This window comes from Melanotaenia boesemani, chromosome 9 (assembly GCF_017639745.1).
Source record: "Melanotaenia boesemani isolate fMelBoe1 chromosome 9, fMelBoe1.pri, whole genome shotgun sequence".
NCBI lineage: Eukaryota > Metazoa > Chordata > Actinopteri > Atheriniformes > Melanotaeniidae > Melanotaenia > Melanotaenia boesemani.
Genome location: NC_055690.1, coordinates 2,833,752 through 2,861,692, shown reverse-complemented (window position 1 = coordinate 2,861,692; position 27,941 = coordinate 2,833,752). Strand labels below are relative to the sequence as shown.

The 27,941-nt window shown below is 42.4% G+C and overlaps 1 protein-coding gene across 1 annotated transcript; it reads left to right on the top strand.

The window, feature by feature from the left end:
• Nucleotides 1-186: 186 nt before the first annotated feature.
• appbp2 (amyloid beta precursor protein (cytoplasmic tail) binding protein 2) lies at nucleotides 187-27,433 on the top strand. Its single transcript, XM_041994179.1, has 13 exons — nucleotides 187-572; nucleotides 8,981-9,069; nucleotides 12,994-13,145; nucleotides 18,046-18,169; nucleotides 18,294-18,462; nucleotides 18,545-18,634; nucleotides 18,721-18,788; nucleotides 18,878-18,983; nucleotides 20,860-20,984; nucleotides 21,401-21,486; nucleotides 21,630-21,820; nucleotides 22,857-23,022; nucleotides 24,836-27,433. Exons 1-13 carry the CDS (start codon nucleotides 435-437, stop codon nucleotides 25,096-25,098), a joined length of 1,767 nt encoding a protein of 588 aa, XP_041850113.1. The 5' UTR covers nucleotides 187-434; the 3' UTR covers nucleotides 25,099-27,433.
• The last annotated feature ends 508 nt before the right edge of the window (nucleotides 27,434-27,941 follow it).

The following is a 27,941-nucleotide window of genomic DNA, read 5'->3' as shown; positions in this document are numbered from 1 at the left end:
TCGTTTAAATGGTGTGAGGAAGAAGGTAGTTTTAACCAGTCAAAAACAAAAGGAAGATCCCCTAAATATTAAGTTTAGTTAAAGTTAAAAGCATACTTAAAAGCATATTTCCGTCTTTGGGTGTAAAGGTTGTTTTCATGTGCTTCTCGAGTACGTCATTACGTCATCGCCTGTAAACGTGTGCGTCTGGACGGGGGCACGGAACTGCTGTGGGGTTGACGAATAATCATCTGAGATGAGGGGGAAAGATGGGAATTGTACATCGATTGTAGAACTACAGCACAAAATTTCGAGCATATGACTGTTTGTAGCCTCACTACAAAGCGAATTTTATATGAGGACTCCGGGAGGAAGGGCTGTGATCGCAGTAAGGTAGCGAATGTAGGGGAGAGCTGGGGAGGGCTGTAGCTGCTGGGGTTTTTCGCAGAAACAACATGGCTGCGGTCGAGCTCGAATGGATCCCAGAAACGCTGTACAACACCGCTATCTCGGCTGTGGTGGACAATTACAGTCGGTCAAGAAGGGACATACGGTCGCTCCCAGAAAATATACAGTTTGATGTCTATTATAAGGTAAGATTTACGGGGTGTCTGAGAGCCGCCATCCGGTACGTGCTTCTCTGCTCAGCTGCTAACCTTAGCCTCACATCGAAACGGTACGGTGGCTCTCTGAAGAATAGCTTGAAGTGTGACCACATCACTTAACAAACAGTTGATACTGTATAATATAACTTTTTAAAACAGCAAGGTTAACATGTTTAATGTGTTAGATGAAAAACGGCTTTAGCGACATTGACCATGGTGACCACGAGAATAATTATTTTAGCATTGCTATGTAAACAAATCGTTTTGGGGAGTTAATTTTCTCCATGTCTTCCAGTGGCCCACGTTATTTAAAGAAAAGCCAGTCTGTCCTGTGCTGTGCATGCAGAGATACGTGTTACATTACATCTGAGCTGATCTGTGCGAATAGAAAATCATTTTCTAACCTTGAAACTGTTCATTCTGTTTCCAGGACATTTGGCTACATGTTGCATTCAAACGACACAACAAAAAAAGCTGATTATGAGCCATAAGCAAGGTCCCAGACAGAAATGTTAGGTCCTCCAACCTGGTTTAATTTTTGTGTTTGGCATCACAACAAGGTGGTGACACCTGTCAGAAGGTGATCTGACATAGGACTACAGGGTTTCCTCCCAGGACTCTTATTAAACCCTGTGTGTGTGTGTGTGTGTGTGAGAGAGAGGAGGGGGTCTTTGCCAACACCTCCCCTTCTCTCTCTCTCTCTCTCTCTCTCTCTCTCTCTCTCTCTCTCTCTCTCTCTCTCTCTCTCTCTCTCTCTCCTTAAATAATTAAATGATCTCTTTGTGACAGACATAATGTAGTTTTCTATAACGGCACAGTTTGCATTCAGGCTGTGAGCGCTTTATTTTTCATTTTATATTTTTTGAACGAAGAGCTCTAATGGTGTATTTCAGGTTTCCTCAGAATTCTGAGGAATATTTGCCGGAAATGGCGACGTGATCTTGTTTTTCTAAATGGTGAGCTTTAAGTTGAAGAGGACCAAGAGAGTCCAGATTTAAAGATGGCTGCGCCCAGTACCACTTGTAGTCCATGGTTGTCTTTATCAAAATTCTTCATATTTTGTGGCCAGTTTGTAGTGTAAAGAGCAGTGAGTTGTTATAGATAATTATGTTGTTACAGTGGGCTTTTCGTAAAAAATCACGTCAACACCTGACACCAGCTACCTGGTAATGACGTCACGACCCTCGACAGCTCGCGACAGCGGCACGGGACAACTGGAACCATGAGGCTCTGCTGTACGGAAAGTCGGCCACAGCTTTCCTGCTGCTCGCTCCTGCTCTGCCTCCACTTTTCTCTCCCCAACTACTTCAGTACTACAGTTAATGTTGAGAACATTAAAATATTACACTTCCCACAGTACTCATCAATACTACTACATCAATACTATCAAACTTCTATTCCTCAGAACTTGAGGACAAAAAAAAACTCCCAATAAATCAAAAACATGGAACTCATCCGTTATCTTATGTCACCTGACTCTCTCCTTCGGGTTCCTTCCTCGTCCTTTGGAAAATATTTTAATATTGGCTTACTCATCTGAAGACGCAGCCAAGAAGGAGTCATTAAGAAAATTACCCGACATTGTTCTGGTTTTCCAAACGTAGCTGTTGCTAGGTGGAACAGACAGTTTTAAATAACAACTGATTGAGGTACTGATAAAGTACGAAAATGTGTACATCGCGTGGGATTTAAAGACATGGACACCACGGCATGCACAACCCCGCCCTGCCATGGACAGAGTCTCAGGTTAAATATGAAATAACTGGGTCAATTATTCATTGCATGTAAAGACAGATGGAAACCATGCGCTAATTTGAATGCAAATGAAATAGTTTATTTCTGAATGAACAAGTGGTAACACCTGAGCATGCTGCAGTTAGGACCTGAGGTGTGATCATTGTCTATTTTAATGATTTTATTAAAAATCCTTCATTCCTCCTGAAAGTGATCCAGTCCCTCCAGGATTTCGCTACACTTTTTGTGATTATTGCAGCCTAAAATGCTTGATTTTGCAGCAACTTTTGAGAAAAGTTGCATTTATTTATTTAATTAATTAATTAATTTTGTTTTTTTTGCAAAAGCACATGAAACTTGTTTGAAATTATTAATAAAAGAAAATAAAAAAATCTGATATTCCAACATTTTATTGTAACAAGTAAACTTGGAGAGTACTTCAGCATCCAGAGCAACACTCTTTAGGTTGTGGCATATTGTTTACAAACACACACACTAGGGCTGGGCAATATATCGAGATTTTCAAATATATCGAGACTTTATCAGAAGGAAGCAATATCGTTTATATCGAGATATCTTGTTTTGAGTTAAAAGCATCTTTTCTTTTGCACTTTGCACAGCTGTATTTTTGTTATGGTCATTGGTCAAGTTGTTTTGTATCAGTATCTAAACTGTTCTTAAATTATTAGGAAAATAATATTAATCTGATAGCTCTAAATTCAAAAGTTCAAATTCACAGTATTTTGTACCTGAATGGAACTTTGCTTCCCTAAATGCTTTTTATTCATCATAAACTGCACAGTAAAACTCCAACTGAGCTCTGAGCCCTCCATCCTCTCATAAACCCACCTTTTGTAATGCTTGCTGCATCCTGTATTCTGAGCACACAGACTAAATGAAATGACGCAAGGATAGTTTAAAAAAAATCATGTAAGCTGGTTAAGGCTCAGTGTCCTCCATGTCCTCCAAAGAATCTTCCTCTTCAACATCCATTCCAAAAGCCCCACCGGTGAGTCGCTGGTTGTGGTATAGGAAGACCAGGACTTGAGATTGTCATTGGTAACTGATCTCCTACAACTGGACAGCACCAGCTTGTAGATGCTGTTGCTGCTGAGTTAATGATGACATCTTTGTATTGCCTGGCCAAGATGCTGAGCACAGGAAGCCTGCAGCCCACCCCTAAAAACATCCAAATCTACCACTCCACAGGCTGAAGCTTTGAGTGATGCTGGTGACCAAGATATGCATTCAGTTCATCTTGAGGCACAGCATTGAAACCTGGGATGTTTTTGTAGCTGGAAACGCTGTCATTCATAAATGCAGTGTGACGAGGATCAAATACCCTGACCTCTGTAAGGAAGCTAAAGGTCAGTCCCTTCAAAGTGCTGGTGCATGCTTCATACTGTAGCTCTTTGTTTGCTGCAAAGTTCATTTGCAGATCCTCCAGGTAGTCGTAGATCTTGGTGGTCATGGGACATCTGCTCTGAAACAGGTTGAGAAGTTGGATGATGACTTTGCATTTATCTGCCATGATGCTGATCTGAACCTGTAGACTTTGAACAGTTTCTGGATTCTGGAGCATTTCATGGAGTCTTTCCACTAATTGTGGTGCACTTTTGCTACATACCTACAAACAGAAAAATAAATTAGTAGAACTTATGACAATACAATGAAATTTTTACATCATATAGCAATGCCTTTTATAGTATTTTAGAATAATGTAAGTGTTTGTGGTGAAGATGATGAAGTACAGTGCGAAATTAATGCAAATTTGAAGAAACCATACTTTGCAAAAAAAAAAAAAAATTCTTACATTCATTTCCATCTCTATGAACTCCTTGTAAAGCTCAAAGTACTCTGAATGGTACTGTACTGCAGTGAACCAGGATTCCCACCGTGTTGCACCTGGATTTGGAGTCATGGTTGCCTTCCTTCCTGATTAGGGCTGCAACTAATGACTGTTCTGATGGTCGATTGGTCGACTAGTGGTTTTAATAGTCTGTGACTAATCGGATTATGTATCTTATGATTATTATAAATGGATCTTATTTCACTTGTAGCTTTGAAATTTTGCATAAGGTTGTTAAGTCTGACGTGCCTCCTCTTTAAATGTTCGAGCATTGCAGACGTACTTCCGTGGTACACAAGGTTTACAAATCTCACATGTATTTAATTTATTTTGTAAGTTTAACGTGAAGTTATCTCAGACTTTTAACGTTCTCCGCCGCGGTTTTCCTCCCTGGTCTGCCACCATATTTTTCCCCGGCGGACTTTATTGCGTATGTGCAACTCTCAGCAGAGATTAAAAAAAAGAAGAAGGCGATGTCTCACTCTATATTTTGTTTCCCCTCTTTGTGCATGTGCATTGTGCAACTTTCAGCAGAGATAGAATTAGAAGACGATGTCTCACTCTGTAGTTTTGCCGACAATAGTCGACGGCTAAATTCGTTGTCGACTATTTTTATTGTCAACTATTGTCGATGTCGACTAATCTTTGCAGCCCTGTTCCTGATGGTAGTTGTTTCTGTTAGGAACTGGAGGTATCTTCTTTTATGGGAACCAGCTTGGTAGAACATTTGTGAGAGACTCAACATGAACGCATTCAGCTGATCAAAAGGTTTGTGGAAGGCCCCGCCAATGAGGTTCATGATGCGTGCCATGCATGTTACATGAAGGGAGTTTGGGAAAAATGACTGTAGTACAGCTTCAAATGCTTTCTTCATTTATGCTGCATTATCTGTGTCAAACACAATGACATCAGCATTAGCTATGTTCTTGCAAACACTCGACGACAGACACTGTGGAATGGCTGCACTCCTCTAGGAAAACAGTGTCAGCGAGGTAGGCCAGGATTCTCCCAGATTCATCCTTTTCTAGAGGTGCAGTGACCATGTTCAGTACAAATCTTCCCTCTACATCTGGAGTCTCATCAAATATGACAGCGACTGTTTTTTTTCCTCCACAGAAAGGCACATTTTACAATAGACTCATTTCAGTAGAACTAAACTTTTCCCTTCCTTTCAGTCTTTTGTCTGGTCTATCCTACCACTTTCATACCATGTTAATGCATCTCATATAAACATTTAAATAGTTTCCCACTTCAGTTCTTCATCACAAACAGCCATGGACACACATAAACATGTTTTATTTTCTGTTAACTTTCATCCAGCATATCTTCAAACTACATATCAAATTATCTTCAAACTATAAATCAAACTCACATCGATTCTTTCAGCATGTGTAACAGACCTGGATGTAAAGGATTCTGTCACAGTGGTTGGTCTCGCGTGTTCGCTCATTTCTGTTACACTCCGTTGGTGTTTTGGTGTTTGTCAATTGATGACTTCCACTTGTGTTCAACCACAGTGTTGCATGGGGTACAAAATAATTTAACTTACCACTTTCGTGTAGGGCATAGGCAAACTGTGAAGCTCAGTCCTTAGCGGTGACTTTCATTGGCAAATGAGACATATTTCCCTCTCACTCAAGTTAGCATGTTCGCTATGAGAAACAGGAAGTGAATGTGAGGGGTCACATGACAAGAAGGACGGTTGCGATTGGTCAAAGTTACATTACAGTTACGGTGATTGGATAAAATTGCAGGGCATGCAGAATTTGCAGCAATTGGCTGAATGTGCATTAATAGTTGCGACAGAACATCGCAAATTCCTGGAATAACTGGTGATCTACTCTCAGTGGGCTACTATATACTTGTTTACATAGTTATATATTCATAGTCAACATTTGGTTTGATGTAGAAATAAGGAAAAAAGTTGGGTAATTATACATATTTGCATATTTTTTATATTATCATTGGTAGGGGCCCCCCAGTAAATGGTCTGCTGGTGTTTTCTCTGGCAGTGGGGGGCTAATTTCTCAAACATGCATTGCAACAACGGTAGCCACCATGTATAAAAAAGACCGATGAAAAGCATGTCGCCTGATAGTTCATGGGGTGTTCTCTCAGGTGAAGAGGTTTGTGATTTCATAAATATTGCAAACTGCATTCAGTGAAACTGTCAGATATGGTTCCTCTATGTTTAAAAGGAAGACTGGTTCTTACAAGGGGAGCAGATTTCGACAGGACACCTGTCCTCAACACTGCGCCGGATTTTTGTCACAGTAAAACCAGTTTATGAAGCCTTCCCACCGGCTTTTAGTCTGGCTTTACTGCGGTTGAAAGCCGGCCTTTACTGTGACTATGAAAGCGAGTGAACCCATGTAAACATTCATTTCTGTACCATCGAGGCTGGTGTATTTTTTAGCAGAAACTGCTGATATGGTAACCATGGTAATGAGCGACACTAACAAAATCAAAAAGTGAATAGTTAGCTTTAGGATCTTTTAGAAAGAACCACTGACTTGTCGAAGAGAAAGCTGCAACTTCAGGATCCCTTTTAAAGTTTTTCTTGAGCTTCTTCCATTTGGGGTAGGCTAGCACGATGTTGATCCCCCGTTTTCATATTGTCTGGTCACGCTGCCTTTTTAGTTCCATTTTTCTCCTTCTTGGTGATGGTGAAACGGCTTCTGTGCTGCTGCTGCATGATCCAGCATTTTTGTGAATAACAATTTAACAGATTTTCCAACTTGCCAGGGTAGTAAGCTGCTCTTGTTTATCTTCTCCTCCAGCGTCTTACTGTGCGCTGGCTCGCAGGGAAAATGCGTAGTTGGTGCTATTTGTCCCTTGCCGACAGCCGTAGTATCAAGATGGCCAACCGTTATGGCGCTCCCCAACCATCTTACCCATCATATGTATGAACAAATCAAAAATTCTTCACTTACGAAAACATGTCGTATCATTAGCAGAGGTCATAATACACCAGTGGTAACATATATAAATGCAGACATTGATTTTGGCCAGAAAACAATAAAAATGTTACACAATGTCTCTTTAAATCTCCGGTTTTGTGACTAATTTAGCCTCCTCTAGGAGTTGAAGGCCAGTGTTATTGCTGCTGCAGAAGGTCTCATAATATGAAACCAGATTCTGTTGTAATGGACTGTGAGGTTAAATCATGTGGAGCCAGACCATTAGCTCATACCATGGACATGGTAGCAGATCTGCGTCATATTGGCTAAACCTAGTTTTCTAAGCACACCTCTGTCAAACCAACATCCTGTATTAAACTGTTAAAACGTACTGTACTTAATGACTTAGTCCAGTTATACAGTAAAACAGAGACATATGTGCAGATGGTAGAAGTCCAGGCCTCCTGAACTGGCAGCTGCCAGTGTCAGTGGATGTTGTTGTAACTCTTGTGCACATCAGACCTGGAGAGAAGGTGGACTCCCCAGGTCTCAGTATGATCAATATCAGATATATTTTATAGAAGTGCTGCAGTGTGTCTGCTTCTGACCTTCGTGGGTGACAAATGGAAAAGGTCTGTAAAGGAGAGAGAATATCAAATTAAATATAATAAATCTTACATTTTTTATTTAAAAGTATTTATCAAAAGAAAATATACTCTTCAAAATCAAAACAACACTTTTACAGTTATCTTCCGGTGGTGTGTCGGAAAAATGTAAAATATGTGACATAAACAACAGATAATAACCAGCCTTCACTAATTTTCCCACCATCTAGGGTTACAAATGTAAATTATATTGTGTGAATGGATCCATAAAGTCTATATTTGCGCACATTTACAGACCATAATAAGAGTTTAAAATTAACACAGGAAATGTAACAGCGCAAAAAACCTAATTTTGAAAAACAAGTTTCAACTTCCTGTCCGGTTCTACTGTAGCTCAGATTTAAACTGCAGCTGGATCTCTCAGCCAGGCTGTTTCTAAGGCCCAGCTCAGCTTCTGATTGGTTGCTCACGTGTTTGATTGAGAGCAAAGCTGCGTTCATTGCTAGATGAACTCAGTGTTAGAATAGTCCAAATTAGCGCACATTAAGTTATTAAATTGTTATTTTCCTCTTTTTTTTTTATTTGGTTAAACTCTGTAAGCCGGAGATTTGGAATGGTGCCGTAATACTTTAAGCCCTGAAATTAAATACATGGCAAACGCTACTGAATAAAACTATTGCTTTACTAGCTTTGTAAAAAAGACTGAGATAGTCCCTACTTGTCGAGCTCAGTGTCGGTGAGCTGCTGAAGCAGATTTCTCAAACATGTTGCATGTTTCATGTGAAATATCTTCCCAGGCAGCCGACCACAAGATTTGTCTGATAATTTGTCTATTTGTGAGCACAGTGACCTTAATTTACAAGCCCTGCCTTCTAAAGTTCCCGTTTTGGACAGAAAACCCAAAGAAAACGTGTCCGAGTTTATCAGCTGTACACATGAGTGTGAGTTTGGGACCTCCCACAGAAGAGACGGCTTTGACTGGTCGTGGACCCTACAGGCCCTACCATGCAGCAGAGAACTACTTCCAGCTCAGTGCATTTTGATGACAGGCTAGACATCAGCAGCTTTTTTTGTTTAAACTCATGAGTGGCAGACAGCATTGTCCATCACATCATTTAAAACATACCTAGAATGGGACTAAACTCTGCTCATGTAGTTTCAGATGAAAATCTCTACATCCCAATCATCTCTTTATCTAAAAATGAGTATTTTATCAGTTGAATCAGTTTTTACATGTGGACTCAACCCTGAGTTTGTGTACATTGAGTCTCCATGCTCACCTTTTCCATCCTATCTGTGTGTCCTCAGCTGTACCAGCAGGGCCGGCTCTGCCAGCTGGGAGGGGAGTTCTGTGAGCTGGAGGTGTTTGCTAAAGTGCTTCGGGCCTCAGACAAAAGGTAAGAGCATAACGGTGATAAGCTTCCCAGATAAGCCCATCAGTTATCTCAGAAAATGCACCTCAATGGTCAACTTAAATCCTCTTTAAAATGACTTGTAAACACCTAATTCCAAATGAAAATGGCCATTCTGAATTAAACTGCAGTAAGGGGCTGGTTTGTTCTGATTTTTAAATCCAAATTGAATAATTCCTCATTGAATTGATCATGTAAACGTTCTGCTTTAAATTAATTTCGGTTGATCTAAACATTGCTCGTTGCCTTGTCCTGTCACCATGACGGTATGGTACTCTGTCTCCCGTCTTCTCCTCAGCTGACCAAAGTCGAGCACCTCGACACGTCCAAGTAGCGCCTCATCGCTGCTCTCTGCTAAACATTTGCACCGAGACGGAGCACACGCCTAGAACATGTAAAGCTCAGCAGTTCAGATAGGACCAGACAGGAACTCAGACACGGGAGCAGTGTAAAAGCTTCCAGGTATTTTCAGTATAAAAGCCCCCCTGCAGATTTGCGATCGCTTAACCATGTAAACATTACGCCATTAATCAGTCAGGGTGTCTCAGTGATGAGACATTTATCCTGAAAGTGGAGAATCACAAGATTATACAATTCACCTGAGATTTTACGCATCCAGATAGCTGGACTGCACATGCAGGCGTTCCGCATCTGACACACTCCTGGTGTGAACTGACCCCCCTCGTCGGTCAAAATGACACCGCAGCACAGCCCGAATGTGGCGCACATGCTCCCGGTGTGAACTGACCCCCCTCGTCGGTCAAAACGACACCGCAGCGCAGCCCGAATGTGGCACACATGCTCCCGGTGTGAACTGACCCCCCTCGTCGGTCAAAACGACACCGCAGCGCAGCCCGAATGTGGCACACATGCTCCCGGTGTGAACTGACCCCCCTCGTCGGTCAAAACGACACAGCAGCGCAGCCCGAATGTGGCACACATGCTCCCGGTGTGAACTGACCCCCCTCGTCGGTCAAAACGACACAGCAGTGCAGCCCGAATGTGGCACACATGCTCCCGGTGTGAACTGACCCCCCTCGTCGGTCAAAACGACACCGCAGCGCAGCCCGAATGTGGCACACATGCTCCCGGTGTGAACTGACCCCCCTCGTCGGTCAAAACGACACCGCAGCGCAGCCCGAATGTGGCACACATGCTCCCGGTGTGAACTGACCCCCCTCGTCGGTCAAAACGACACCGCAGCGCAGCCCGAATGTGGCACACATGCTCCCGGTGTGAACTGACCCCCCTCGTCGGTCAAAACGACACCGCAGCGCAGCCCGAATGTGGCACACATGCTCCCGGTGTGAACTGACCCCCCTCGTCGGTCAAAACGACACCGCAGCGCAGCCCGAATGTGGCACACATGCTCCCGGTGTGAACTGACCCCCCTCGTCGGTCAAAACGACACCGCAGCGCAGCCCGAATGTGGCACACATGCTCCCGGTGTGAACTGACCCCCCTCGTCGGTCAAAACGACACCGCAGCGCAGCCCGAATGTGGCACACATGCTCCCGGTGTGAACTGACCCCCCTCGTCGGTCAAAACGACACCGCAGCGCAGCCCGAATGTGGCACACATGCTCCCGGTGTGAACTGACCCCCTGCGTCGGTCAAAACGACACCGCAGCGCAGCCCGAATGTGGCGCACATGCTCCCGGTGTGAATTGGCCTTTCACCCCTCCTTTACACTGGGTTTTAAAAACTAAATTGTTTCTTCTCTGTGTGGATGTGGCCTACGAACCTGGGGAAACATGCAACCTGTCATGTCATGCATGCAACCTTAAAAAATCCTTTGGCTTCAAAGGATTTGTTTGGATCGTTTTGGCAAATTCCAGCAAAGTAGCACCAAACGGTTTACAACCAGGCTAATCAGAACAAATGGTTTAATTCTGCCCTGTCAGTAATGAGATGTGTTAGAAAGGTCCATAGATGCAAATACTGTTCAACTGGTTCACTGAAGGGTCTTTTTCTTCCTGTGCAGCCACTTGAGTGAGTCAGTGAAGGCAGCAGTAGCCACGGTAACATGGTGTTTTTTATATTCTGAATGAATTATTCAGAATTAAATCATTCGGAATTAAAGTATTCTCTTTCACGTTTACATGGAAATAATCATTCCGAATTGAGGTTTACATGGAAAACACATTTCTTCTGCTTTAGATCTGGGGGTTGGGAAGAGTTCTGATTGGACAAGGGGCAGACGTGATGTATTTACGTCTACCTGAAGAAAACAAACTCCAGTTCCTGCTTCTTCTTGTTTCACAAGACTGCAATGCATCAATTTCAGCAGTTCAGATAAAGACAGACAGGAAATGAGACATGGGAGCAGTGTAAAAGCTTCTGGTATTTTTCAAAATAAAAGCCCCAGAATCACATGACTCTCCAGTCCTGTGATTTCATGATCTCGCAAATCCAGCTAGCTCCCGGTAAAAACTGCCGTGCCATGGAGGTCGGAACAAAACTGTGGTGCAGCCGTACCGTGGCACACACACACCTAGTTATGAATAGCTACGGAGGCCACAGCGCAGACACACCCAGTGGAAATTGGCCTTCAAGCGTCTCAGTGGGATATAGGTGTGGGAGAGGGCTTAGCTCGCAGCTTACTATGGAAGCCGAAGGAGGCGGTGGCGGTACAGAATAAAGGAAGATAAAATTATAATTTCCATGAAAATAGTCAAACGTTAAATTTGAATTAATTGATAAAATTTATTTATGGTCCAGCCCTAGCATCGACACTGCTGAGCGATAACACTGTTTACACAGACGCTAGCCAGCTAATCTAGCATCAAAAGCTAACGTTGGTTTAATCTGAGGGCACAAAAGAATATTTGATTTCATTTTTAATGTTTTACCAAAAATCTTTTTAACATATATATAAGTGGTAGTTTTAACTAAGACTGGCTGATGTGAGAGGAAAAATGATGTCTGCACTATCAATAAAGAATGTGAATGATGAGGAGTAGAGACGTGACGTTCATGAACGAATTGATTCTTTTGAACGGCTCTTTTAAATGAACGATGGGAACTGAGTCACAGCTGTGAGCCGTCCATTTGTGAGCCATTGTTATTATATAGAAATTTTCCACATTTCCTTCATCACATTTGTGACATCATAGAAGCCTGATGTCCAACACACTCCATTCGTGTGAAGCCTCTATGGGCAGAGAGTGTTGTTCAGAAACAAATACTGTGAGTTCTATCCAAAACATTTTCTAAAATTTGCACTAACTGCTCAGGTTTATCCTTTTTTTATCTATATGTTTCCTACAATTTTTTAAATCTTGTATAGTAGATTTTATTTAGGTATGTATATTGATTATATATTGTGAAATTTTGGAAGATATTTTAAGAATGAGCCAGTCTTTTGAATGGCTCTTTAAAAGGAACTGCTCCTCAAGATCCGGCTCCCTTCAAAGAGCCATAAATCCCCTCTGTAATGAGGAGAAGCCCAGCCATTCCGTTAGAGGAAAAGACTTCCTGCAGTTTGATTGGCTCTTTTTGACAAGTTGTTCTACAAATCACTGTGAAAGTTATTTCAGTGGTTGGTTATGCGTCAAAACTGAGTTTTGATTTTAAGTTTCTCTTTTTAAAAAATATGGTTGGTGTTCATTCAGTTGGACTGGAAACACCAACGGTGGAGCTGCCCCTCAGGTCGGTGTTAGACTGCACTAAACTAATAGAGCTAATTATTTTACACCCACATGTTTTTGTGAGTTACTTTGCATTGCTGTACATTTTAGGTTCTATAGCTTTCTTGCAGCAACATCCATATTTGTAGAGTTAGCCATGCAGGATCAGCCTTGCTTGGGAGAGAAAAACACTGAATACCTTTTTATATTGCTTTATAGGTGTGTTTAGCTGCATCCTTCTTCACTGCTGTGGTTATTGACTCTTGCCTTTCTCTCCGCAGGCATCTACTGCATCACTGTTTCCAGGCCCTAATGGACCATGGTGTAAAAGTGGCCTCAGTTCTAGCAAACTCCTTCAGCCGCCGCTGCTCCTACATCGCTGAGTCTGACGCCCACGTCAAAGAGAAGGCCATCCAGTTCGGCTTCGTGTTGGGTAAATTTTGTCTGATCACATTCACCTCGTGTCTAGGGACGGGTTGTTAAGATTTCATTGATCTCAGCGTCATCACTGATTCATTCACTCGTTTTCCTGTGCAGCAGGTGAAAGGAGCAGCAGCTTTAAGAGTATGAAGCAATCAGTAGATTGAGAGCTGTAATAACAGGCTGCTGGGCAACATTTCAGGTGAAGGAAATAAAAGAATTGGGGGTGGAAACCAGATATGTTAGCGTAACATTGGTATTAGCTGATATTCTGCAAGTAGGATCACATCGACTGATGGTGGTGGCTGTTTTTCTGAAGGTTTATGCTGTCGATTTCCATTTCATCTTGTTAGGCACACATTTTATTTGAATATGGGAAGTTGTTATACTTAAAAACATCTATATATTTGTAGATGGCATTTGTGCTTCTTCAAAGATGGTGTAATGAAGGGCTGAAACATATCAGGACTACTCAGTTATTTTTCTTTTTTTAAATAGTGCATATTTCATTTATTTCCCAGGAGCCTTAAAGGGAAAATAAAGGACAAAAACAAGCTATCAGCTGTTGGCCCATAATTTCACAATCAGTGGATCCCTAGAGAGCAAAGTTTTGTGTTTGCATGGAGCTGATATTATTTAAACACAGGGTCCCTCATTTATCAAACGAACGTGGGAATGAGCACATCTGATCGCTGGAATGATCTTACGTCTGGATCCACCTGTGATTTATGAAACGTTGGTATCTGACCGATCCAGCGTAGGAATGAACGGCCTCGATAATGCGGTGGCTGAAATTCATCGTCGTTCACATGTTACGCCCTTAATTATTCGTGGTCCAGAGGCCACGCCCCTAGAGGTCAAACCATGGAGAGGAGACGTTTTAGAGGTCAGGATGGGAAGTCTCACATGTGAGGTGGAAAAGAATGAAGAGGTGCTGTTTGGCCGTTAAAAGCCTCGCTGTTGTTGATCCGACTCTGGCTAAGGCATGAATAAAATTTAGAATAAGTAGCCTATATATGCCCAGGATTAATGTTTTATTGGTTTTATTGGTTTTTAGTTTGGATAATAGCCCATGCCTAATAATGTAGTAATAAAATGGCCCACAAAACCGTTTCAAACTGCTGCACATCTGTGTTTACCTGCTTTAGCTTAGCATTAGCTTAGCATTAGCTTAGCATTGTTGAGTTCATGGTTCTGTAAGATGAAGCCACTTTTTACAGCCTCCAGAGGAGGAAACTGGTGGCCTCTAGCATTTCCACCTGTCCAGTAAAGAACTGCACGTTTTAGGGCACAGCATGGGAACCATTAGTCTACTGATTAAACAGAGCAGTTCTACACCTTTAAGGTCTAGACTGCTTGTTGGAAAAGACCGGTCGGCTCCTGACTCCTCCGTATAGCCCCAGTGGAGGCCAAGCTGGGCTCGGTTCCCCGGGCATCTGGTCCTCTGGCTGCGCCGGGCCAACAGAAGGCTTCATTACTTCATTACTGTTTACCATTACTTCCGATCGTAGTGTTTAATGAGTCATTAAATCTGAGCTGTTCTCGGGCTGCTTATCATGTTTGTTATTTTCCCAAATCGTTGTAAGTGTGTTGGTGTGCACTCCAAGCATCAGTAAGATATTTATTTATTCGTTCTGGGAATCCGTTTAAATGTGCTATTTTTGTGGAAATTGGTTGATTGTGAAAAAGTGGCTGAAGATGCTGAGACGGTTTGTTTTCAGGATCTGAGCTGCAGCGCTGGTCCACACGGACTCGAACCTCCGTACACGATCTCAGACCTGTCAAGAGATTTGATCGTATCCTACGCTCACATCCAAATGAATAAATGCTGAACCTGGCGTGGAAATGGTCGTGCGCACAGATTTCTGTCTTACATTCGTTTGATAAACGAGGCCAGGTGTTTACTGGGGAAACAGAGGCTCACGATGCTACAGCTTCTACTTAATGCAGATACCGGACGTTATGCTCAGGATAATGTTTAGCTCGTTAAATTGATAAAAAGGATCATTTAGGAGGCTTAAAATACTTTTAAGAAACTGCTGTTCACACTAACATTTTCCATTCAGACCACCCAAACAAAATGTTTAAAGTACCTGTTTTTATCGGAGTAAATTATTAGTTTAAACAGAGAAAGTAACATCTGTGCCTATATTAAGATGGAAAATGTGACCGATGCTGGTTTTTGTTGACACATCAGTGTCTCCTCCTGTGAACTGAATACATCCTGTTTCTGAGTCAGACTTTTACTTTAACTCTGCGTTTTAAATGGTTACAGCCACATGTTGAGGATGGCAGCTCCTCCTTTACAACGTGGGAGCATGGACTGAATTTATTGTTTTTTTTAGTCTCTCCTGCTGACTGATACGTTGATTTCTCCCTTTAAAATTCTGCAGATAGACTGATGCAAGCAGATGACGAGCGGCAGTTTGAATTATTATCAAAACACAAAAATTTTTGTTCCCTCCTGGTTTTTTTAAAGATGTGATATTGAAACGGAAAAAAATGAACGTGTTTTCCAGCTGAAGCAATGTGCTAAATGTTAAATAACCAACGTTGTACTGGTTTACACAAAGTGGTGGCTAAATGCTAAAAAAAAAAAAAACAATGTGAGGTGAGTTTTATTATTATGTGTTCAGACACGAGCATTTTCAGCATGTTGATGGTGAAGTCATCGTTCTGCAGCCATTAGGACCAGAGACGTCTTTTCATGCTGCTTTCAGTGGTTTCTTCCTCTTTGCCATGACTCCGTTTTTCCAGCAGTGCACATGTAGATCTTTGCAGCATTAATGAGCTTAATGTCTTCAGTTCCCATCCTTCTACATGTCTCTGCATAACATATACAGAAATTATGAATCCCAAAGTATTTTTTTGGGGCCGATGCTGTTATTTTTTTTTTTTTTTTTTTCACATCATTTAAACAAGTTTTAATATTCAGTATGTAAAGAACGGAAAAATATGATCATATTCATATTCCGGCCACAGGTGGTTATTTTCATCGCACTGGATTTTGCGCTGTTCTATTTTTAGACTCCCGACGTTGTGGATCAGATAGTGTGGAAGCATTTTGTAAAGGGTGGGATGCAGAGATGAATCCATGCTGGATTGTACATCATACGGGGCCGTGCAGGAATAAACATTGAAGTTTTAAAATATTCTTTGTTGGCTTTAAAAGATTTGTTCACCACCTGTAAATCAATCATCAGAAGGAAGAGTGTTCAAAAATCCACATTTTTAAAAGAAGGCAAAAACACCAGAGTTTGAGTAGAATTGACTATTCTTTGTTAAGCCAGTAATAAGAAAACAATACATATCTTTTTGAGAAGGAGGCCTGTTAGCCTTAGCATCTGGTCCACTAAAACACAGAAGTGTCGGGAACCTTCGGTTCAGCCAAAAGACCCGCCTAACTAAATTATCCTCCTCATTTATACTGATACAATGCATTGTGGCTATGTGCGTGCATGTGGTGCTCATTCATGTGAATGTGTATTTTGCAAGGTGGTCCTTCCTTCTTCCGGGAATTTGATTCCTCCAGGTCCTTCGTCTGAGGTGCGTCAGAGCTGAAAGGAAAAAGACACTATGCTCTGCTTCACTATCTTTTTCTGCCTTTCTACTGACTCCCTTGTATTTTTCTCACAATATTCACACAAAGGCTATTCTTTTTAATGATTTCTGAGTTACTGGGAAATTCCGTTCTGCTAGGAGTGAATAGATAAGCAAAGAGATGTACCAATATTTAGATTACTCCCTAGTGGCCATCCAGAACATTGTCAAGGCCGCTAATTCTCAGCTGTTTTCTCAGTATTGAACTCAGTAACCTTATATGAGTTTATGAGAATGCACTATCTGTAACCTGCAAAGCAGTGATGACAATTAAGCTGTAGTTCTATTAATTAAAAGCAAAAACCTAATGCATGTTACTAAAATCTAAGGATAAAATGTAAATGAATAAATGAATAAGAATGCTTAAATGAGTAAATGAATAATAAATGAGTAAATGAATCAAAATGCTTATAAAATATTTGCAACAACATCTACAAAGTCAAGAAGTGCACTGAAAACATGAGGCTAAAACAAGTATTTAGAAGTCCCCACCAGGGCGGATCAGGGCCTTATTTATTAAGCTTGTGTAGGAACAAATATAGCGCACGCTTTATAAATGTGAAAGTTGAAGAGCAGCATTTGCTTTTTGCGCCACAGACGCCGCCTGTAGTTTTTAGCTTTGCTACCCTCAGTTTGATAAATGAGGCTCCTGGTCTCTGCTGCTGCCGCACGGCTTTGCTTCACCTGCCACAGGTGCCTTTTTCCTTCTTTTTTCCTCCCCACCTTTGCACTGCAGCCACTTCTAGACTTCATAGAATAAAACGACAGTTTAGAACTCATTTGAGTTTTAGTCTACTGAGACTTTTCTTTGACTTCATAGATCAGTGGGAGGTAACTCTTGTCTGTCAGCTGATCACGCTGATCGATCAGCTGCTGTGTGAAATCCTCCCGTTGTCAGAGATCCAGAAACCATGATAGCATAAAAGATTTTTTCATAACAAATATAATTTCCTTTAGGGCACTCCGTAAAGTTCACTAAGTTTAAAAGTCACCGTTGTTTTGAAGCAGGCTTTCCACCAGCGCCCTGCCAGCGGGGGAGGGGTACTGCAGGCTCTGCTCTGACTGCAGCGTGTCCAACAACGCTTAGCTGCCTGTGGACGCCTGTCTGGAAATCATGCCGATACGTCGATATGTAAAAAACACAAATATCGGTCTGATACATCAGCCGGCCGATGTATCGGTCGAGCCTCAATTATAACACTGATTTTGGTTTTCGTGTTCAAGAAAGATGTAAATTTTCTCCTTAAAGGTTCAGCTTGGTGTGTCATCCAGACTCAACCACTTGCTATCTGAAAACCTGTTTTTGCTCCTAGGTGGCTTCTTGTCTGATGCTGGCTGGTATGGAGATGCAGAGAAAGTTTTCTTGTCGTGCTTGCAGCTGTGCACGCTCCACAGTGAGGTCCTCCACTGTTACCGCGCTGTGGAGTGCTGCGTCAGGTCTGGTTCAAAAGCCATCTACTCATTTCATCTTAATGCATCTGTGTTTTACACACGTTTTCATTTTCCTGTCAGTATCTAGCTAAAGGGTCCGTATTAAACCTTCTATATGTTCTCACCTCAGGCTGCTTCATGTCCGCAACGGCAACTGTAAGTACCACCTGGGAGAAGAGACCTTCAAGCTTGCTCAGTCTTACATGGACAAACTAGCCAAACATGGCCACCAGGCCAACAAGGCGGCGCTGTACGGCGAGCTCTGTGCCTTGCTCTTCGCCAAAAGTCACTACGATGAGGTATTCAGGTTACATCAGAGATGCTTTTGTTTGTGTTGGCGTTGAGAAACTCATTTTCCTCTGTGATGTCCTCGTCCTTCAGGCATACAGGTGGTGTATAGAGGCTATGAAGGAAATTACTCCAGGGCTGCCTGTCAAAGTAGTTGTTGATGTCCTCCGACAAGCCTCCAAGGTCAAATGACTTTTCTAGAATGATCTACGGGGTCTGTAGAGTATATCCAGACATGGCAGTAACGTTGGTTTGTGTCTTTACTGCAGGCCTGTGTTGTGAAGAGGGAGTTCAGAAAAGCAGAGCAGCTGATCAAACATGCAGTGTTTCTAGCAAGGTAACCTGCTGTGTCTTTAAAGAAATAAAAGCCTGAATGTAAGCCTTTCAGTCGTCATGAATTCTGATTCTGTGTTTTCTGTCTTCCAGAGAACATTTTGGACAGAAGCATCCCAAGTATTCCGATACGCTGCTAGATTATGGATTTTACTTATTAAATGTGGACAACATATGCCAATCAGTTGCTATTTACCAGGTAAGCGTTGTGTTTGGGTACAGAAGAGCTCTGCACTAGAGATGTCCCAGTATAGATTTTCTCTACACCATTACTGTCAGACAAAAAAGATTATTCTGTATTTATTAAGTTCCCAGCACTATAAGTGTGTAAAATCACATTAACAGACCTTATAAGTCTTTAAGTTTTATTTATTTCTATCTGTGGATGCCAACGTAAAACAATAAGAATAATAAACATAATAAACATAAATCTCCTCTGATGTGTAAAGAATAATTAAATCCTACAACTCAGAGCAGCTAAATGGAAAGGCTCCAGGACCTCTGCCTGGACCTCTGCCTGGACCTCTACCTGGACCTCTACCTGGTCCTCTACCTGGACCTCTGCCTGGACCTCTACCTGGACCTCTACCTGGACCTCTGCCTGGACCTCTACCTGGACCTCTGCCTGGACCTCTACCTGGACCTCTACCTGGACCTCTGCCTGGACCTCTACCTGGACCTCTGCCTGGACCTCTGCCTGGACCTCTGCCTGGACCTCTGCCTGGACCTCTACCTGGACCTCTGCCTGGACCTCTACCTGGACCTCTGCCTGGACCTCTGCCTGGACCTCTACCTGGACCTCTACCTGGACCTCTACCTGGACCTCTGCCAGGATCTCTACCTGGACCTCTGCCTGGGCCTCTACCTGGACCTCTACCTGGACCTTTACCAGGACCTCTACCTGGACCTCTTCCTGGACCTCTACCTGGACCTCTACCTGGACCTCTGCCTGGATCTCTACCTGGACCTCTGCCTGGACCTCTACCTGGACCTCTACCTGGACCTCTACCTGGACCTTTACCAGGACCTCTACCTGGACCTCTACCAGGACCTCTACCTGGACCTTTACCAGGACCTCTACCTGGACCTTTACCAGGACCTCTACCTGGACCTCTACTGGACGTCTACCTGGACCTCTTCCTGGACCTCTACCTGGACTTGGGAGGCTTCTTTCTGAAAACTACATATAAAAATGCTTTTAACATTTCTTTAGAAAGCAGGAAAACATCCAGCTAGCTTTGACTTCCAGCTGCTGTTTGACACAGAAATAATCCTGAACAGTGGGAATAAAGAACCTGGACCACACATCTGGAACTAAATACACGTTCTGCTACAGACCAAACACGGACCAGTAAAAAAGGCCTTAATATCTTGCAGAGTCGGTTTGTCTGAACCAGGGTTGGTTCAGTTTTTAGCATCCGTATAATGCAGCGTTCAGTAAATACAGTAATAACTTCACGTTGCGCTGAAACGAATTATAAAATTGCAAATGACGTAACATTTAATGTCAGTGTTACGTTAAACATCAGCATCGTTTAACCAGTTACTGAACCTTTGTGCTACAAGCTGCTGGTTCTGCTGCAGGAGGGGAAACATGTTGGATGGATTTCCTGTTTCATGTCCTGCTTTACGGGCTGAGACGTCCTCCACCATCACACCTGGATCAGAAATCCCACCAGGATGGTTTAATCTGTTAGTTTGGAGGGAATAACGCTTCCTCTGCCGTACTGTCCCATGAAAACACAGAAGGCAAACAAAGCAACACAAGCAGTGACACATGCATGTTGTTTACCTTTGTTTTTCTTTCTGATCACATGATCCCACATGGAAAGCCAGGGTAACGAGGATCCTGGTGTTTATAAAATAAAGTAACTGCAGCATCCCCATCAGTTAATGTTTTTTTTTTTTTTTTTTACCTTGTCCTGTCCAGCACGGTAGCAGCTGTGTGATGGTCATATATGTGTGTGTGTGTGTGTGTATTTTATTTTTTTAAATCTTATTTATTTATTTTGACTGATGGAGTTTATTAGTTTGTGCTTTTCTGTGTCCTAATATTCTTGCTGTTCGTCATGTAGACAGCGCTGGACATCCGACAGTCTGTGTTTGGGGGGAAGAACATCCATGTTGCCACAGCCCATGAAGACCTAGCGTACTCCTCATATGTCCACCAGTACAGCTCTGGGAAATTTGACAACGCTCTGTGAGTACAATAAGTTTTGCAAATTCCTGAAGCTCCTAGGTTAATAAAGAAGCTAATTTCGCTTTGCACATGATGATGACTCAGAGTCTGAAGGTGTGTGTTACTCTGACACTAAAACTTGTTTCCTGCCATGTGGCGCAGCACATGTTAAATATAATGTCAAGCTAATTTTAAGGCCACAGGCGCCACAGATGGAGGTTTTATCTATCTTTAGTCAGTTTTGTCCTACTCCCACCATGAACTGGGTGTTTCTGTGACCTCTCTCACTCAGATTCACATTTGCTCAGTGTGAGCTCATAAAGAAAACATTCTTCAAGGAAGAAAGTTGAAGTTCTTGGAAGTGTTTATCTGAAATGAAATGGAGCCATGTCTGAGTGAAGTGACATGTTGAGTCCGATGCTGTTTTTATTCCTTAGATTCCACGCAGAACGTGCCATAGACATCATAACTCATATCCTCCCTGAGGACCATCTTCTGCTGGCCTCCTCTAAGAGAGTCAAAGGTAACGGCAGTTTCTTGGATTTGCTGGGCTGCTGCCCACTGTGTGGAGGGCACGATGGGGGATATTAGGAAAGCATCTGAAAGACGAGAAATATCCAAGGAGACACTTACACAAATAACAAGGGTGTAATGTTTGTCCCTCAGCCCTGATCCTGGAGGAAATCGCCATCGACTGCCACAATAAAGAAACAGAAGAGCGTCTCCTGCAGGAAGCTCATGACCTGCACCTCTCCTCACTACAGCTGGCCAAGAAGGCCTTCGGGGAGTTCAACGTACAGACGGCTAAGCACTACGGCAACCTGGGCCGACTCTACCAGTCAATGAGGAAGTTTAAGGTGAGGAGATTTAAGTGTGTGTGCAAGGTGGAAACGGCGTGAGATAATCCTGACATCTTCAAAACTATTTAAAAGCAACATGCACTAGTAGTATTTATCAAAACGTTTCCCATTCAGTGGTTTCTGCTGTTATTTGACTAATAAATCTTCTTAATGACAAACTTACGGAAGTTTGTGTTTGCTGTGATGGAAAGGGTCAGATTCACAGAAACTTAAAAAGCAGCTTCCTGAAATGTCATGAATGAAGTGGTTAAGGCTGCAACTAATGACTGATTTGAGTCGATTAGTCATCGACTATTGAAACGACTTGTCCACCAATTTAATTTTGCATCTCATAATTTTTAAATGCTCTTATTTCACTTTCAGCTTTGAAACCTTGCATGAGGTTTTGTTAGTCCGACGTTCCTCCTCTTTAAATGTTCGAGCGTGGCAGACGTACGTAGTATGAGCTGTATTAATACAAAATGCTGCTACCTGCTGGCACGTCAATTATTTTATTTCATTTATAATATTTTTAAGCTTCAGGGACAGACTGATCCATCCTCGCTGTGTGAAGGAGATACCGCAGGTCTTTCCTCCTGCTGCTGTCACACTTTACAATGAACACATGAAAACCATGTTTACATGTTTACATACATGTTTATGTACATATTTATATGCTGTACATTCTCACCCTGCAGACCAGATACTGTAGCTACATATTATTTATTGTGTGTGTGTTCTTGTTTGATATCACCTGTGTGCTTCTGCTTACTGCACCTGTACTGTTTTCCCCAATTTCCCACTTTATTCTAAAATATGTATTTTTTCCTCATCAGTCTAAACTAATTTGTCCCATAATGACCTAACAAATTCAGTTTATAGGAATTGTTGCAAATTTATGAAAGAACAAGTGAAGTATCTCATTGGAAGAAAGTATTTAGACCCTTTGCTCAATATTTAGTGAAAGCATCTCTTACAGACTGAAGTCTTCTTGGAAATGATGCAGCAAGTTTTTCACAGCTGGATTTTTCTGTCTTTGTACACCTGCATCCAGGAGGCCGAGGAGATGCACATCAAAGCCATCCAGATTAAGGAGCAGCTACTGGGCCACGAGGACTACGAGGTGGCGCTGTCTGTGGGTCACCTGGCCTCCCTCTACAACTATGACATGAACCAGTATGAAGATGCAGAGAGGCTCTACCTGCGCTCCATCGCCATTGGTCAGTAGCAGGAAATCTGCTTCAGATCGTTTAACTCTGTTTTCTGTTGTTGTTTTCAACTGTCTGGGTTTTGTTAAATTATATTTTTAATGATACGGGCTCAGCGTGGTCAGGAAATCCTTCTGGTCAGGAGGGTTCAGCTTTCTGATCCTGATAACTGGCATCATAACGTGAATTATGAAGTTCCTCAGTGTGCCAGTCAGTAGTTTTTATTTTTTAGGACGGTCCAGTAGTTTTTATTTTTAGGACGGTCCAGTAGTTTTTATTTTTAGGACGGTCCAGTAGTTTTTATTTTTAGGACGGTCCCGTTTTAAAATCACTGAATCTTGTTTTTGACATCATTTGTGTTGCAGCAGGACAGTTTGGTTAACTGAAATTCTGCAGTACAAGTGGAGCAATACTATCCAAATAGTTAAAGTCTATCTAGAACACACTGATTCTGTAGTTAAATTAGTCTTTATTTGATATTAAAACACTTTGTTAGTGTTTGATGAGACTGACTGGAAAAATACCAAAATTAAGGCACAAGTCTGCTAATGAGCCATTAATGTGTATCAGGTGTGTTGCAGCAGGGAGACATCTAAGACCTGCAGGATGGTGGGCCTTGAGGTCCAGGGGTGGGGACCTCTGCTCTAGTGTGTCCATCTGGGAATGAATGTGTTGGACAGATAACACATTTAGTATGTACTGAGAAGTACTGTATGAATGTGTGTGATAGGATCAACGTTGCTCGTAGTGTGGTCATTTATGAACAGAAAAGCAATATACAGATACATGCGTTTGATTAGGATCTCTTACAGGGATCCTCAGTCCTGGTCCTCGAGGCTCAGTGTCCTGCTTTAGATGTTTCCCTGCTGCAACACACCTAATTCACACTCAGGCTTGATGTCAGGCTCTGCACAAGTCTGCTAACTACCCACTGATTTGAGTTAGGTGTATTGCAGCAGGGAAACCTCTAAATCCTGCAGGTCACCAGCCCTCAAGGACCAGGATTGAGGATCTATTACATCTAAAATCCATCTTAATAGATATTTGACCGGAAGCAGCCTCACTGTACAAGCATTTGCAGTACACAAAAGTAAACCATTCCAAAGTATTTTTCTGTATTTTGGGTCAGTTTAGGAAAACTCATCAAATTTGAGGCAAATAGAAGGATGTTTATTCAAGGCAAGTTTATTTATTTAGCACATTATGTAAATGAAAGCAGTTCATTGTGCTTCATAAAATAAAGACATACAACAGTGAAATAATTCAAATCATATTAAGACAATTAAAAGGTGTGCAAAATATCATAATATATAAAATCATATAAATTAAAATGATAAAAACCAGCAACAGTCTGGTTAAGTTAACAGATACGGTGCAGATTTCATGCATAGGCACATGAGTAAATAAATGTTTTTAACCTGGATCTAAGTGTCTGCATTTGGTGAAAGTTTAATCTCCACTTGTTTGCAGCATAACGGCTAAATGCTGCTTCTCCATGTTCAATCTGGTCTCTGGTCTGGACTAGCTGGCCTGAGGTCAGCTAACTCTAACCCCAGGTGTGGACTAGCTGGCCTGAGGTCAGCTAACTTTAACCCTGTTGGAAGTCAGATCTGAGTCTGTCGACACTCCAACATTACCAATTTAGTGTGTGATTTTAAGAGCCCGAGTCCGGTAATTTTACTGCTGCCAACGGGTCAGATTTCACCAACAGTACGTGACGGTTAATGTTGTAAATTCTCTTCAAACAACTTGTTAGAAAACTTCTGAATTTTGTGAATTTTGAAGATTTGCATCCATCCTAGATTCTGTGTTCTCTTCCTCTCAGGTAAGAAGCTGTTTGGAGAGGGCTACAGTGGGCTAGAGTACGACTACCGAGGCCTGATCAAACTCTACAACTCAGTGGGGAACTACGAGAAGGTGTTTGAATACCACAATGTACTGTCCAACTGGAACCGGCTGAGGGACCGGCAGTTTGCAGTGGCGGACGCTCTGGAGGACGTCAACACCACCCCTCAGCAGACCCAGGAAGTGGTCCAAGCTTTCCTATTGGCTCAGAGCCTCGGCCCCACTCGGCCTTGTCTTGGCTGAAATCTTTTTTTCTTTCTTTCTTTCTTTTCTTTCTCCTCGTGAGGTGAAAAAGAGGAAAAAAGGCCAGGTTTTAGTCTGGTAAGAACTCAAAGTAAACCCAAAATTTATTAGTAACATGCAGTCAGAACTCATTACCGGCTGGTCGGTTGGCTTTGTAGTCACTGTAGCTGTCAGTACACACACACACACACACACACACACACACACACACACACGATTAAAGGATTAAAAACAAAGAAAGTAGAGAAGATGCTTCGACCTCACACCATCAAATTGCAGCTTTGGAAAGAAGATGCTGCTTCTCTCTGATGGACGACCTCTCATCTCGTCTCACGCCTTCTTTATTTGGACTTTTTTTGTATTTGAACTGGTGAAGCTCTGAATGCCATGAAGACTCCTCATCCCTAACAAAACCATGGTGACAGTATCCGGATCCATCTGTGGCCTACTGCAGCGCAGATGGATATTTGTGACGTGTGTACAGTAACAGTAATACAGCAGATTGTACATTTGTTTCACTTGAAAGCTTTTTTCTCTCTCGATGAACTGAACGTGGACTGCTTTTGAAGTGCTTGTTGGAGTGAGATTACCAGCGGTGGAATGTGTTAAACCAGTGGGGCTGTTGTTACACAGAACAGGCTTTCAGAGGTCTCGTTTTCAACTTTTCTTTTTTTGTCCAACTCAGTACTGACAGCAGAATTAAAATGCCAATAATTTATATGCAGACGTGTGTTTATGTAGCCCCTTTGTTGGCTGAGTGAGCCAACAGCTGAACACTATGTTAACAAAGGAACCGGACAGGAGAGCAAAGAGGAAGGTGCTACATGTGCAGCGGCTCAGAAGCATCCCTTTATTTGTTTATCTTGGAGCTGCTTGTGTGTGTGTGTGTGTGAGAGTCAGTACACACCGATTAAACTCTGGGTGCCTAAGTGCTCCACTGATGACAACCAGCCTTACACCAGCTTGCAGTTATCTGTCTGTAGACGGACCCATACTTAAAGTGCTTCATTAACCCTTAAGGGCACTACATGGGACCAAATTTGCATGTGTGTGTGTTGCTAGCCCGCTAGCTTGTGCATCAGGCCTTTCCTCTTCCGTGTATCCTGTCAAAAATCCCTTTTAGGAAATTTCCTGCATCATTTTTTTAACCGGACCATCATAGTGTTTCTGTAAAATCTCATCTGTTGTTTCGCTAAAGCGCTGCTGTCGTAACGGACCAATCAGGACCAGAAAAACACAAGGCCTTTCTTTCTTTTTAACCTTTAGTACTCCTATTTTTAAAAAACATGTTTAAAATGATCTGTCTTTTGTAGCTTTTCAGCGCCCCCTGTTGGTCAAATGCTGTAATGGGGACATTAAAATGTGATTTACTTGACAAGTAAACTCCAGTTCAGGATATTTAGGTGACTTTTTGGACCTACGCAGAGTTTTCAGATGAGTTTAGTCTGTTTTTAAAAGTTATAAAACAGTATTTAGAGTTATCTGTTGGGGTTTTGGAGTGGGAGACATCCCTGCAGACTGAATGAAATTGTCCTGGCTTTCATTGGACGAGACAGCAGGAACTGTCACAAGCTGACATCTGTAGCTGTGTAGGGAAATAACTGATGAGATTTTAACAGAACAAAACAAAAGAAATTATTTCGGCATTCAAATCTGTAACATTACCAACAATGTGATGCCTTGAATAACTACGCCACTGTTGTTGTTTCCAAATGAATGAAGAAAACAAGCTTTGCCTTCAGTGCTGCTGCACTTCTCTCTGGCAGTGATGTGTTTTGTGGCTTCAGCTGAGGAGGTGCAGCCTTTGAGCTTCAGCTCAAACCCACATCGGTACAGCAGCCTGCTGGTTCCCTCCTAATGTGTGTTATTGAATTTATAAATGCATATCTGTCCTAAAACCTGCATCCGGCTCACATTTCAGTGGGAAAAACAAGGATCGACCCTCTAAGAAGAGGAGCAGCTTCCTCCCGCTACGATCTGATCTGTGAAATTCGTTTTTAAAGAAGCCTTCATGTGAAGTGGTTGTTCCAGCTGAGTGTCAGTTCTTATTTTTTTACGTTTGCCCAGGGAGTGGTGGGGGTTCCTCTAACAATGACCCAGAGAAAGCAGCTGGGTGGTGGGAGGAGGAGGACCGCCTCCTGCTTTTTCATTGTGATGAAACCTGAAAGGGAATAGTGTGGTGGTGGTGCTGGATGAAGTTTACGTGAAGCTGTGATCTCTGGTCACCCTTTTGGTTTGGGTGAGATAATGGACACGAAATGCAACGATGGAATGATTTCACTATTGTTACTGCTTCACTGTTAGATGCAAAAACATTAAAAATGTGTATCATTGACCACTGTGCATTCTCCTCTTTGTGTTCATCCTGCAGTTGAACTGTAGTATTTGTTTATCCAGTTTTGACCTCACTGCATCTGAGGGGGGGTCAGTTACCATGAATGCTTTTAGCCTTTAAAACATGAACTAGATGCTTCAGTTTGCTTTAAAGTCAATTCACCATGTGTGGAGTAGGTAGGTACGCACATGATGGATGCCTGCCGAGCCCTGCGCTGTTTTCAGGTAAACATGGCGAGTGACGGTGAAAACGAGGCATGCACCAAGCTTGTGTAGAATAAGAACTGAAGGGGAAAAATAAAGCGATTAAAAAGACAACTGAGCTTTTTATCACTTTATTTTTAATCATGCTATGATTAAAAATCACAAAATCGCAGCCTCACAGCAAGAAGGTCGCTGGTTCGAGCCTCGGCTGGGAGGTCCGGACCTGGGGGGCGGTGGCCTTTCTGTGTGGAGTTTGCATGTTCTCCCCGTGTATGCGTGGGTTCTCCGGCTTCCTCCAACCGTTC